This window comes from Phyllobates terribilis, unplaced genomic scaffold (assembly GCF_046119375.1).
Source record: "Phyllobates terribilis strain yellow unplaced genomic scaffold, ASM4611937v1 Scaffold_3__8_contigs__length_932513732, whole genome shotgun sequence".
NCBI classification, from domain to species: Eukaryota; Metazoa; Chordata; class Amphibia; order Anura; family Dendrobatidae; genus Phyllobates; species Phyllobates terribilis.
Window position 1 is genome coordinate 510,987,972 of NW_027362763.1, and position 14,973 is coordinate 511,002,944.

General features: G+C 47.8%; 1 protein-coding gene across 1 annotated transcript in view; it reads right to left on the bottom strand.

Annotated features, from left to right (window-relative positions):
- The window catches only part of ECHDC1 (ethylmalonyl-CoA decarboxylase 1), a 32,045-nt gene extending 29,044 nt beyond the window's left edge, over positions 1-3,001 (bottom strand). The window contains exon 1 of the mRNA XM_073673205.1: positions 2,883-3,001. Coding sequence (XP_073529306.1) covers positions 2,883-2,979 — 97 coding nt within the window. The 5' untranslated portion in view covers positions 2,980-3,001. The remainder of the gene's footprint in view (positions 1-2,882) is intronic.
- Positions 3,002-14,973: the final 11,972 nt, after the last annotated feature.

Genomic DNA, 14,973 nt, shown 5'->3' on the forward strand with positions numbered 1-14,973 from the left:
TCAATGGGGTTGAGGTCAGGGGAGCATGGGTGCCACACCATAAGTTTGTCCCCTTTTATGCCCATAGCAGCCAGAGATGCAGATGTGTTATGTGCAGCATGAGACGGGGCATTATCATGCATGAAATGATCTCGATGGTCCAGATGGATGGAGTGGAGGATGGCTGGTTGATGGACACCCCATGCAAACACGGCTACGGCGCTAACAAGGAGGAGGTGGAGTAATGTTTTGGGCTGGAATCATGGGGAGAGAGATTGTCGGCCCTTTTAGGATCCCTGAAGGGGTAAAGATGAACTCCATAATGTATGTTGAGTTTCTCAAACAGCACTTCCTTCCATGGTTCAAGAAGAAGCACCGTGCATTCCGCAGCAAGATCATTTTCATGCATGATAATGCCCCGTCTCATGCTGCACATAACACATCTGCATCTCTGGCTGCTATGGGCATAAAAGAGGACAAACTTATGGTGTGGCACCCATGCTCCCCTGACCTCAACCCCATTGAGAACCTCTGGAGCATCATCAAAAGGAGTGTCTATGATGGTGGGAGGCAGTTCACATCTAAGCAACAGCTCTGGGAGGGTATTCTGTCCTCATGCAAAACAATTAAAACAGAAACCATCCAAAACCTGACAAATTCAATGGACGAGAGAGTTCAGAAGCTCCTTTCGAACAAGGGGTCCTATGTGCAAATGTAACATCACCTAGAATAAAGTTGTGAGTTGAAAACTGTTTGATTTCAGTTAGTAATAACCTGCTAATGCTTATAATTTCAAAAATGACCATTTTTTTGTTCTTTATTAAAATGAAAAGGTTGAAAACTCTGCTGTGCATAATAATTTGGAACATGCATTTTGAGTGCAGTTTGAGTTTTTTATTTTTTTTAAAAAATATACTGTTATCATAGGCAGTTTGTACAAAAACCTTTCGATTTTACTCTAATAGTTATTTGACTGGAAAATTACAATGACTGCAATTCATATAGGTAATTTGGGAAAATCTGAGAAAATATTATTTGCATAATAATTTGGAACACACTGTATACACAGTCATACACACTGACATACACACAAGACACATTAGAAATATATTTAATATGGGGATTGGGGAATCTGGAGACAAGCCTCACTCACCTGCCCCTTGGCCTGTGTCCGTTCCAGCTGTGCAGGGCCGCCGGCTTGTCTGATGGCCATCACAGGCCCTGGACCATCAGAGGGGCCCACTCGCCGGTAGGACCCACACCGCTTCCCCAGCATCTCCGCAGGGAGGACCTCCGGCGGTGTGTGATTGCCGGCACTTCATCAGGGACCCCCTCCTGCTCCACCGGCGCTGCTTAATTGACGGCACATCATCAGGGCCCTCCTCGGGGCCTCCCTCCATCAGGGCCCCCTTCGGGGCCTCCCTTCATCAGGACCCCTTCTTCATCGGGGCCCCCCTCCTGCACCCCCCACTCCGCTGCTTGATTGCCGCCGCTGCCCCCCAGCACTGTTTTCAGGCATGGCCGCGCGCAGTGCGCTGTGCGGCTGTCTCTGCTAGTAATGACGGCAGGGGCGACACAAGCACAATTTAAGGCGCAGTGTCGCCCCTGCCTTGTCATTACTACAATACACAGCTGCACAGCGCACTGCGCGTGGCCATGGCTGAAGACAGTGCCGGTGGGTGGCAGCGGCAATCAAGCAGCTGAGCGGGGAGTGTAGGAGGGGGGCGACTGCTATGGGACCCCCCCAGCTCACGGGCCCCACAGCAGTCGCGTGGCCTGCCGCCATTGGCGGTATGCCACTGGTTCTAGGCACACTGTGTCTCAGAAGGGAAGGGAACATTTGGATTTGGGAGTTCAGAATTCACTGGATTTCTTTGGGAGGAGAGGAGCCATTTAGCTTTTCCAGAGCCTTTATGCTACCAGTAACGTGGAAGCCCCCTATATTTCCCTTAACAAATGATGGACGTGGGTGGGTACTTGCTTTTTTTGTGGATTGATTTGAAGCTTTTGTTGGGAACATTTTACATAACATTTTGGATGAAATTTATCCTGTGCTCTATGCTGAGCACTTACATCAGGGTTTCCATCTAAATCTTTGAGCGACATGATTCAGATGAAACCCCCGAGGGATCCATTCACTATAATGAGGCAGCAGAGTTACTCTGGACTTCGTCTGGCCTTTGTTCAGCGTTGTCCTTCTTTTCAGAGGTTCACAAAACTTTGGCTGATGGCGCTTTTATGAACACCTAAAAAGACGGACACTGCAGGATCACAGAGCAGACGGCGTCCACAGCAGGTGAAGAATTAGTTTTATTTATTTTTTACGCCGTTCCTCGTGTGGTGTAAGTGATTAGACGACTTTATTCTTCGGGTCGGTGCGATTACAGCGATACCAGATTTATATCGGGTTTTTATGTTTAGCTGCTGTTACACACTTTTTTTTTGCTTGCATCGCCATATCAGCCAACAGAGTCATGTGACGGCTTGTTTTTTGCGGGACAAGTTGACGTTTTTATTGGTACCCTTTTCGGGCACGTGACATTTTTAGATCGCTTTCTATTCCGATTTTTGAGAGGCAAAATAAACAAAAAACAACAATTCAGGAATTGTTTTTTTTTTTATTTTTATGCCGTTCCGTGTGTGATAAAATTGATAAGGCAGCTTTATTCTTCTGGTCAGTACGATTACAGCGATACTACATTTATATAGTTTTTTTTTTATATTTTGCCGTTTTTACACAATAAAAACTATTTTATAGAAAAAAATGTTTGCATCGTTTTATTCTGAGAGCTATAACTTTGTTATTTCTCTGCTGACGGAGATGTATGGCGGCTTGTTTTTTGCAGGACAACGTCACCAATACAATACTAAGAAGCATGCCTGTTATTACGTCACACACTCACCCACGGCGAATAGATGAATTAGTAGTGTCTGTGCCGGCGTCCACCAGGACCTTGGAATATAACACAACGTGACTATGTGGAAGAAAGGACCTTCCATGATGTCACAGTCATGTGAGCAGTGTTATGAGGGAGGGAGGAGGAATGACTGAGCAGAAGACAATGGCTGCTGTCCTGTTCTGCCCTGTGCTGTAACTGTACGAGTAGAGAGATTCCCTCATTATTACCAGTGCTAGGATGTGCGGGGAATTGTGGTTCCCTTTTTAATAAAGTTGTAATTCTCCCTCCATGAATAAAAGATACCGGCTGCAGCTTATTCATGCTGTGAATTGTAGTTCCCCCTTCTGGTGCAAGATCCCTTCTTTAGACCTTGGTCTACTGTGTCCTATCTACTTCATAATGACAAAGGTTTAGTAAGCAAAATGCTCCCCAAAAATGTGTCTACATAGTGCGCCCAGATGATCTATTATTGTATGTCTACTTTCTATTTGACATGTCTAGAAAAAAAAAAAACATGAATAAATGGAGTTGTAAAATGTGTCAGTAATCATGTAGCGTGCAAATTTTGGAGCAAAATAATACTGTTAAAAGCAGATATGCCATTAGATGTAACAATGCAAATTAGACCTGATGAGGCTGGTGTGTTTAGTTTAACCCCTTCACCCCAAAGCTTGTTTTCACCTCTGTGACCAGGCCAATTTTTACAATTCTGACCACTGTCACTTTATGAGGTAATTACTGTGGAACGCTTCAACGGATCCCCCTGATTCTTAGATTGTTTTTTTCGTGACATATTGTACTTCGTGATAGTGGTAAAATTGATTTGATATGACTGGCATTTCTTTGTGAAAAAAATCGGAAATTTGGCGAAAAAAATTTGAAAATGTAGCAACTTTCAAACTTTTCATTTTATTCCCTTAAATCAGAGAGATATGTCACACAAATAGTTAATAAATTACATTTCCCACATGTCTCCTTTACATCAACACAATTTTGGATTTATTTATTTTTTTTTTTACTTTTAGGGGTCTGTATGACAGAAAATACCCAAAAGTGACACCATTCTAAAAACTGCATCCCTCAAGGTGCTCAAAACCACATCCAAGAAGTTTATTATATTAACCCTTCCGGTACTTCACAAAAATTAATGGAATGTGTAAGGAAAAAAAAATAACATTTTTTTCATCAAAATTTTACATTAGACTCATTTTTTTTACTTTCACAAGAGTAACAAGAGAAATTGGACCCCACAATGTGTTGTGCAATTTCTCCTGAGCACACCAATATCCAATATGTGGAGGAAAACCACTGTTTGGGCACACGGCAGGGCTCAGAAGGGAACAAGCGCCATTTGACTCTTTGAATGTAAAATTTGCTTGCATAATTAGCAGATGCCATGTCATGTTTGGAGAACCCCTGATGTGCCAAAACAGTGGAAACCCCCCACAAGTGACACCATTTTGGAAACTAGACCACTCAGGGAACGTATCTAGATGTGTGGTGAGCACCTTGAAACCCCCTCCCAACCCCAGAAGTTTATAACATTTGGCTGTGAAAATAAAAAAAAATCAAATTTTTCCCGCAATAATATTTTTTAGCCCCAAATTTAGCATTTTCACAAGGGTAACAGTAGAAAATGGAGCCCAAAATTTGTTGTGCAATTTCTCCTGATTATGCTGATACCCAATATAAGGAGGAAAACTACTTTGGAGCATAGTGCAAAGCTCAGACGGGAAAAAGCACCATATTGGAGTTCAGATTTTGCTGGACTGGTTTGAGGGTGCCATGTCACATTGGTAGAGCTCCTGTGATGCCGATCAGCTGAGCTCCCATCATATCATCATATTGACACCACAGGTATGTCACAGCATTTTACACCATTGGGCAGTGAAGAAAAAATAATTTCATTTTTACCACCAAAATTTTGTTTTAGCCCCAGATTTTTATATTTTCACACTAGGAAATGGATAAAAATGGCACCAAAATTTGTCCCACAATTTCTGCTGAATGTAGAAATACCCCATATGTGGCTATGCAGTACTGCTTAGACTTGGGAGGGACAGAGCGCTTTTTGCCTCCTGAGATGCAGATTTTCCTAGAATAGCTTGTGGACTCCATATATAGAGCCCCTGTGTGCTAGAAGAGCAGAATCCCCCTCAAGTGACCCCATTTTGGAAATTATACCCCTTTGTGAATTTATCTACAGGTGTAGTGATGATTTTGACTCCATGAGTGTTTTGCAGAAAGAAGCAGCAGTGGATGTTGCTAAGTGAAGATTGCAAACTGCATTTGTACAGACCAAAACATTGTAGTGATCAGTACGTTGTAGTGACCAGATCAGTATCTGACAGGCAGGAAGGAGGCATCTCAGCTCCTGCTCTCTGAGCAGGTGCTGAGTGGTCACCTTCCTGCAGGACCCTGAAGGACCCCGCTGCCATCTTGGGACCGGGGGTTACAATGGAGACCATCAGCACAATGCGATTGAGCAGATTGCTGCAGACAGGGAGCTCACTCCCTGTACAATGTCCTGTGATGTCGCTGTCATTATTGACAGCGGCATCACAGGGGTTAAACGCCTGCGATCGATGTTAACACCGATCGTGGACGTTGCTGTTGGGTGTCACCTCTCATATAGAGCTGACACCTTCACTTGATCTCGGCACTCATCATGAGCCCATGGGATCGCGGCGCCGTATATATACGGAGCTTTGCGAGAAAGCAGCTCCCGCAGAGCAGTATATATACGGTGCATGTCAGGAATGGATTAAAATTATGTTAGGTTGGCAGAGATTGAGTTAGATGCTTATTATCTTCATTAAAGGGAATCTGTCACCCCCTTTGATGTATATAACCTATTAATATGGGCATTGAGGTGATAGAAATGTTAATCTAGTCCTACCTGTATGCCCCATATTAGAGGTCTGATTGTGTTGAAATCTTATATTATATCTTTATGTTAATGATTCTTTCCAGGCCCCGGGCTGGGAAAGAATCCCACCTCCTCTCCATTATAATAGTACAGCCCTCCCCTGCATGTCACAGTTTCCTGTGACGTGCAGTTGCGGCGTTGTAATTCCGCCGCAACTGACTAGTGTATCCCACACTGACTAGACTATTCTGTGATCTTCTGCGCAGGCGGCGGTAAAGGGAAGGGAGGATCGTGAAGGGAATTCAAGGCGCAGGTGCGGGATTACAGAGCCACAACTGCACGTCAAAGGACACTGTGACTTGCAGTGGAGGAGGTTACTATTATAATGAAGAGAGGAGATGGGGATTCTATATGGGCCCGGGGACTGGAAAGAATGATTAACATAAAGATATAATATAAGTGTAGCGCCCCGAGGGCTCGGCCGCTACAGGGGTATTGCACCTCAGACCAGAGGTGTGATATTCCACTCTCGGGTAAGGATGGAGTATGGACCAGGGCTCAGTTAGCTGCATGCAGCACACACACCCCCTTTCTCAGGGACAGCTCAACGGTGCTCCCACTAGACATAAGTGCAGGCACGACCGACCATGTCCCTGCTGGAGTGGGGAGGGAGGGGTGGAACACCCAGTGCTGTAGGGGCAGATAGGGGGCGGTTCCTGAGCGTAGGAAGGAGCCCATTGGTTGCTGGTCACCTGGGCTCATGGCTAGAGGGAGGTATAAAAGGTGGGCACCATCTTAGTTCTGAGTCAGTTCAGCCAGAGGAGAAGACAGGGAGTAGAGGCTCTGTAGGAGCTCTACTCCAGGAGGGCCTAGTGAAGAGGCCGAGGAGGAGGTGAAGGGGAGCTGAGATTCTGGCTCATCTCAGCTCCAAGAGAACGGAACAAGAAAGGAACAGAAAGGAACAGAGAAAGAGAAGGAGAGACAGAGAAACAGAAGGGCTCAGGAACAAGAAGGTTGAAGGGACCCTAAGAACCCACGAGAATCCAGGGTGAAGGGTCAGGCAGATTAAGGGTACCGGATCCCAAGTTGGTGGAGGAGAAACAACCCTCAGCCAAAGACCGGTCGTCGTGATCATCTATTGGTGCAACACCTCATCAAACCTGCTAGGAAGGCACCATATAGGACAGCGGAGGATGGGGCCCACGTTTAACCGCACAAGTCCGCGGCAGCTGGACAAAAGTGGGCCACTGGTGAGGCAGGCCAGAGAGAGGATTAAAGGGGGTCCTGTGCCATGCTCCTGAACTGCCTGGGAGTTGACCGAGCCCCACACCTGGTGGACGCAGCACGGCTCGGGCGGTCACTATCTGTGCACAAGTGACCTGGACTACCTGAACTGTGAGTAAAAGACATTGGACTGCAGTACGTTGTCTGTGTGCTCTTTCGCGCCTCCAGCACTTTCAGCACCGGGACCCGCACTACCATCCCTCCCAACATCCACTACACTGCCCTGGGGCCGCACTCTTCCCGTGGGGAGTCACATCACCTCAGCTGCACCCATCATCAGCCCCAGTGGACTGCCTTGCAGCGGCGGTTCCTAATAACCGCAATCCACGGGTGGCGTAGTCGGACATTATCTGAAGTACGTAGCAGACTACCAATGGCCTGACCACCCTGAGCCGCGGGACCGGGCCGCCACTACTACTACCCCCAACGTCTCCCTATCGCCCGGATCCGCGTGCCCCACGGCCCAGGGGGCGAGTCAGCTTTGGCGTAGTCGGCAGGATCGTGACCAACCCGCCACAAACGGGTATTGCGTGCCTGAAGAGAATTACACATGTACCTTAAAAAGAAGTTTCCCGCCGTCCGGAGTCGTTTCCCGCCATCCGGAGCCGATTCCCGCCATCAGACGTCATCTTGGACCGTTTCCCGCCATCTTCATCCGTCTTTCCCGCCCTGGCAGAGCGGACGCCATTATGGGTGCACCAAAAGACAGCAGGAAGCCACCTCCCATCGTGGGCCAGGTCCCAGAATGGCGCCAAAGAAGAAGCCCGCCCCCACCAGCCATGAATGCAGCAGTGGAGATGTCCATCAACATGGGGGGGCTGCCCCTGAAAGTGATTGTCAGCAGAATGCCCCAGGACCACCCCCTCTGGGGGCGGAAAGAGAAGAAAACTGTGGGGCAGGGCGCGGTCTGGATCAGTCTGGCCAGGCCGCACCCGGAGATGGAGGGGGAAATCAGTGCCGGTACCCTGGTAAAGGGCCTGCTGCAAGCAACACCACCATGCAGCCTCACCGAGCTGTTAGCCCATCTCCCCAAGGAGGATCCCGAATACACACGGGCGGCGCTGGAAGAACTGGACTGGAGGATGGTCCGGGCGCAGCAAGAAGTGATCGCCGGATGGAAGGAGGAAGTGGCCCGGCGGGCTGTGATCCTGCAGCCGAAGGCGCCAGCAACAAGCAGCGCACCAGCCAGTGAGGGCCGAGCGGAGGCCGAGGACGACGCCGCGGAGAAGGCCGCGACAGCGGAGGCAGGTAACGGAGACGCCCCTGCACCGAATCCTAGGGCCGCCGACCTGCCCCTGCACCCCGTCGCGGAGCCCCACGCACCGGGACCCGCTGTTGACACCGTGCCCTCACCGCCATCAACCAGCCCCCAGGCCGTCGACGCTGCCAGCGAGCCCCGCCCCACGCCGTGCCCTCTGACCCCGGGCGTGCTCAGCCAACCGCCACCGCAGGCCCGGTCGCAAGGCCTAGCGCCCCCGTACGCCGCCTGTCGACGGGAGTACTGCCGCCAACAGCTGAAGGTGTTCGAGAGGGAGCAGCGGGAGCGGCGCATGAAACAGGAGAAGCTGCAGGCCCAAAGTGCGGAGCAGAAGATGAAAGCCCGACGAGATCCCCGAGCTGTCCGCGGTCCCCAAGTCACCGGGACTGTCGTGAAATTTCACATGGAACATGGCTGCGGTTTCATCCGAGACCCCGAGACCATCAGCGACGTGTTTGTGACAAGGAGAGATGTGGAGAGTCACCTACCGGAAGGCCATCGTGGGCGGGATCTATTCCCAGGCGACGTGGTGTCTTACACCCGACACGAAAGCGTGAAGGGGTGGTACGCCCTACACGTCCGCCGAGTAGTAGGGAGGAGGAACAGCACTACTCGGACGCTGAGTACCAGGAGGGCCCAGACGGGCCTGAAGATCCGTATGAGGAGGAAGAAGGAGCGTCACAAAGACACCGTTACCAGTGAACGGTAAAGTGGCATTGTAAATACAGTGCCTACAAGTAGTATTCAACCCCCTGCAGATTTAGCTGGTTGACACATGCGGAATTAACTTGGCATTGTGACATTTGTACTGTAGATCAGCCTGGAAGTGGGAAATGCACTGCAGAAATTTTTTTTTTTTTTTTTTTTTTTTAAACGTTAAAAGTTAATTCAGAGTGTCATTTATTATTCAACCCCTCAAACCACAAGAATTCTGTTTGGTCCCCCTAAAGTATTAAGAAGTAGTTCAGGCACCAAGAATAATGAGCTTCACATGTGTGGATTAAAGATCTCTTTTGCCAGCCTTTTCTGACTATTTAAGACCCTCCCCAAACTTGTGAACAGCACTCAGACTTGGTCAACATGGGAAAGACAAAGGAGCATTCCAAGGCCATCAGAGACAAGATCGTGGAGGGTCACAAGGCTGGCAAGGGGTACAAAACCCTTTCCAAGGAGTTGGGCCTACCTGTCTCCACTGTTGGGAGCATCATCCGTAAGTGGAAGGCTTATGGAACTACTGTTAGCCTTCCACGGCCTGGACAGCCTTTGAAAGTGTCCTCCCGTGCCGAGGCCAGGCTTGTCCGAAGAGTCAAGGCTAACCCAAGGACAACAAGGAAGGAGCTCCGGGAAGATCTCATGGCAGTGGGGACATTGGTTTCAGTCAATACCATAAGTAACGTACTCCACCGCAATGGTCTCCGTTCCAGACGAGCCCGTAAGGTACCTTTACTTTCAAAGCGTCATGTCAAGACTCGTCTACAGTTTGCTCATGATCACTTGGAGGACTCTGAGACAGACTGGTTCAAGGTTCTATGGTCTGATGAGACCAAGATCGAGATCTTTGGTGCCAACCACACACGTGACGTTTGGAGACTGGATGGCACTGCATACGACCCCAAGAATACCATCCCTACAGTCAAGCATGGTGGTGGCAGCATCATGCTGTGGAGCTGTCTCTCTGCCAAGGTGCCTGGCCATCTGGTCCGCATCCATGGGAAGATGGATAGCACGGCCTACCTGGAGATTTTGGCCAAGAACCTCCGCTCCTCCATCAAGGATCTTAAGATGGGTCGTAATTTCATCTTCCAACAAGACAACGACCCAAAGCACACAGCCAAGAAAACCAAGGCCTGTTTCAAGAGGGAAAAATTCAAGGTGTTGGAGTGGCCTAGTCAGTCTCCTGACCTTAACCCAATTGAAAACTTGTGGAAGGAGCTCAAGAATAAAGTCCACATGAGACACCCAAAGAACCTAGATAACTTGGAGAAGATCTGCATGGAGGAGTGGGCCAAGATAACTCCACAGACCTGTGCCGGCCTGATCAGGTCTTATAAAAGACGATTATTAGCTGTAATTGCAAACAAGGGTTATTCCACAAAATATTAAACATAGGGGTTGAATAATAATTGACCCACACTTTTATGCTTAAAAATTAATAAAATTCAACTGAGCAACATAACTTTTTGGTTTGTAAGATTTATGCTTCTGTTCATAAAACCTACTCTCGTTTGCCGTTTGAAGGCTCTAACTTATTTGCATCTTATCAAACCAGCTAAATCTGCAGGGGGTTGAATACTACTTGTAGGCACTGTAGTTACCCGTAAGGGTGCAAAAGAACTGTGTGGGACTGTTTCAAATTGAGTGTGGTCCCCGTTGGGACTGATATAGAACTGTATGAAAATTATCCCCTAAGTAACCTGGCTGAGGACTGAGAACAGCCACCCCTCTTCCCCTAACAGGCTGAGGACTGTGAGCAGCCATTCCCCTATCCCCACCGGCCGAGGACTGGGAACGGCCAATCCCTTGTATATAGTTGCGCTTCTTAAAGCGCCCCCTACTGGTTTTATAAAAAGAACCGCAACGTCTACCTCAAAGTTAAAATGGACTGTTGCACCTTTAAAAAGAAAGAACACCTGGTCGCAAGTTGCACTGCGACCATGAATCAAGAACCCAAGAATGTGCTTTAGTTAAAAATGTTTTAGATTTTATATGCTGCTAAATAGTAATGAAAAAGTTTTCTATAATGTCTAGTGAAAAGAAAAGTGTGTCCCATAAAGGGAGTTGAACCGTATTGTCTGTTTCTAATGTAAAAAGTTATTGAAAAAGTTTTGCATGTCCTGTAAATAACTGTTTTTGCTCTTTTCCAGCCCGAGGACGTGCTGTGCTTTACCAGGGGGGAATGTAGCGCCCCGAGGGCTCGGCCGCTACAGGGGTATTGCACCTCAGACCAGAGGTGTGATATTCCACTCTCGGGTAAGGATGGAGTATGGACCAGGGCTCAGTTAGCTGCATGCAGCACACACACCCCATTTCTCAGGGACAGCTCAACGGTGCTCCCACTAGACATAAGTGCAGGCACGACCGACCATGTCCCTGCTGGAGTGGGGAGGGAGGGGTGGAACACCCAGTGCTGTAGGGGCAGATAGGGGGCGGTTCCTGAGCGTAGGAAGGAGCCCATTGGTTGCTGGTCACCTGGGCTCATGGCTAGAGGGAGGTATAAAAGGTGGGCACCATCTTAGTTCTGAGTCAGTTCAGCCAGAGGAGAAGACAGGGAGTAGAGGCTCTGTAGGAGCTCTACTCCAGGAGGGCCTAGTGAAGAGGCCGAGGAGGAGGTGAAGGGGAGCTGAGATTCTGGCTCATCTCAGCTCCAAGAGAACGGAACAAGAAAGGAACAGAGAAAGAGAAGGAGAGACAGAGAAACAGAAGGGCTCAGGAACAAGAAGGTTGAAGGGACCCTAAGAACCCACGAGAATCCAGGGTGAAGGGTCAGGCAGATTAAGGGTACCGGATCCCAAGTTGGTGGAGGAGAAACAACCCTCAGCCAAAGACCGGTCGTCGTGATCATCTATTGGTGCAACACCTCATCAAACCTGCTAGGAAGGCACCATATAGGACAGCGGAGGATGGGGCCCACGTTTAACCGCACAAGTCCGCGGCAGCTGGACAAAAGTGGGCCACTGGTGAGGCAGGCCAGAGAGAGGATTAAAGGGGGTCCTGTGCCATGCTCCTGAACTGCCTGGGAGTTGACCGAGCCCCACACCTGGTGGACGCAGCACGGCTCGGGCGGTCACTATCTGTGCACAAGTGACCTGGACTACCTGAACTGTGAGTAAAAGACATTGGACTGCAGTACGTTGTCTGTGTGCTCTTTCGCGCCTCCAGCACTTTCAGCACCGGGACCCGCACTACCATCCCTCCCAACATCCACTACACTGCCCTGGGGCCGCACTCTTCCCGTGGGGAGTCACATCACCTCAGCTGCACCCATCATCAGCCCCAGCGGACTGCCTTGCAGCGGCGGTTCCTAATAACCGCAATCCACGGGTGGCGTAGTCGGACATTATCTGAAGTACGTAGCAGACTACCAATGGCCTGACCACCCTGAGCCGCGGGACCGGGCCGCCACTACTACTACCCCCAACGTCTCCCTATCGCCCGGATCCGCGTGCCCCACGGCCCAGGGGGCGAGTCATAAGATTTCAACACAACAAAACCATTAATATGAGGCATACAGATAGGACTAGATTAACATTTCTATCACCTATATGCCCATATTAATAGGTTATATACGTCCCAGCGGGTGACAGTTTCCCTTTAATGGTTAAAATTGCCATTTTTAAAAAAAACAAAAAAAAAACAAGCAACTTTGCAATTTTTTCTCTATTAATGGGGTTGTCCACAACCCCTTCTCGATCTGAATGTTTGCCCCATTGAAAATAAAAACTCGCATTCCTAGAGCACTTGTGCGATTGCTATGACACATGAGCCCTGTGCCCAATCACCGCTGGCATCACTGTCCCAACCTTCAAACATATTAGTAATCAAGCAGAAGTGAGCAGCCAGCCACAGCTCTCATTTCCTGTTAATTACTTATACGTGCTAAGGCGGGGACAGTGACACTCAAATGTCATAACAGCCTTGCAGCACTGGGGTCCTGGGTTCAAATCCCACCAAGGACAACATCTGCAAGTAGTCTCAGACAGGAGTACACCATCTGCACCCCTGCAGAAGTACGGTAGTTCAGAAAATCCCGTTATTTATTTATTCATTTTACTCACTCATATAGCACCATTAATTCCACAGCACTTTACAGAAATCATCTATCAGTATGTCTTTGGGGTGTGGTAGGAAACCAGAGCACCCTGAGGAAACCCACACAAACACCGGGAGAACATACAAACTCCTTGCAGATGTTGTCCTTGGTGGGATTTGAGCCCAGGACCCATTGCTGCAAAGTAACAGTGCTAACCACTGAGCTACTGTCCTGCGTTTAGCCTGTAAAGGTTTATACAGCCAATCTGACATATGTTTTCAAAGTATACACAGCCTCCTAATCGGGTCTACGAGGTCTGTGTAATTATGTATGCAGATTATAGCATAAAATCTTGTAAAAATCTGCTTTATCCTTATCTGATATATTCTATTTGTTAAGCTGTTCCCAGAAATTGTCATTCCGATATTTCTTGGTGATCATGCAGGCACAGGAGCTGTACCTGCATGATGACCACGGGAGTTCGACTTAAAGAGATATCCCCATCTCTAAGATCCTATCCTTTATGTAGTAAATGTAATAATAATAATATTGGCAAATACCTCCAATTAAAAATGTAGTATAGTTTTACTGATTCACTATGTCGCTTACCCCATGTGCAGGACATTACAGCAGCTTAGGTATCCATGACCATGACCACTCATAGTGAGTAGTGACAGTTATCTGGTTAGCTAGTTGCTAGTGGTCTAGTGGTCAGAACCATGGATACTCAAGCTACTGCTATTCCCTGTACTTGGAGTAAGCAACATAGCGAATCAGGAAAACTATACTACATTTCTAATTGGAGATATTTACTAATATTATTATTATTACTACATCTACTACATATTGGAAAAGGATGTTGGAGATGAGAATACCCCTTTATTTGACAGGCGAGCTCCTGCAGCAACAGTCAGGGTTGATGCCAGCATAGGACCTGTTAAACTCTCTAGTTGCAACAATCAATAGCAACAGCTACAACTAGATAGTTATCAGAAGGAGGAGTCACCTCTTCGACCCCATAGGCAGAGTCCCAATAATCAATGTGCAGGGGTACCAATGGTTGGCATTTCACCTGGAGGTCAAACAATGACTGCCTGGTCTGCCAGATACAGTGGCCAATTAGGCCCTGACCTAAGTAGGGTCTAACAGACAGGGTAAAAGTGACAGGTCTAATACGCTGCAGACTATTCAGCATTCAAGTCCCAGAGTGGGATTAAAGAAAAAAAAGCTTGTAAAAAGTGTAAACAAGAAGAAAATAAATGTTTTGCCATGTAACCCCTTAAAGAGGACCAGTTTGAGCATGTTAAACTGGCTACATCATAGAATAGTGGCTATAGAGTTGAATAAAATATTGTTTTTTATTTTTTCATTTCTCCTCTCTATTGCAGAGATATTAGTTTGTATAGTTTAGGTTATAATTTATGATAAGCCTAATGAAACATTACCATAGATTTGTTTCTGGGGGCGTGTACTTCTTCTGCTCCATAAAATTAACTACTCATAAGCAGGAAGCACCATGCAAGGGAAAAAAGATCACACATTAATCACAGTCCTGAAATCTGCTGCTACTGTGTAGTATAGATCAGAGCTGAGTGTCAGTACAAACAACTCCAGATCTTCTCTCATGGCAGTCACTGTGTGGTGGGGGGGAGAGGGAGAATACAACAGATCTGAGTGTCATTACAAATACTTTTCTCCCAGAACTATCAGCTTTGCCCCAGTCGCCACACTGATACTGTCATGAGAGGAGATTTGGAAGTGATTGTAATCACATTAAGCTATGCTGTAATCCCCTCTCCCCTACACTGGCTGCCTTGAGAGGAGATCTGGAAGTGTTTGTAATGACACTCAGCTCAGCTGTATACTACTCAGTAGCTGCAGAGATAATGAGACAAAATACACGGTCCAGAGAAAAATCTCTGGTTATACTGGT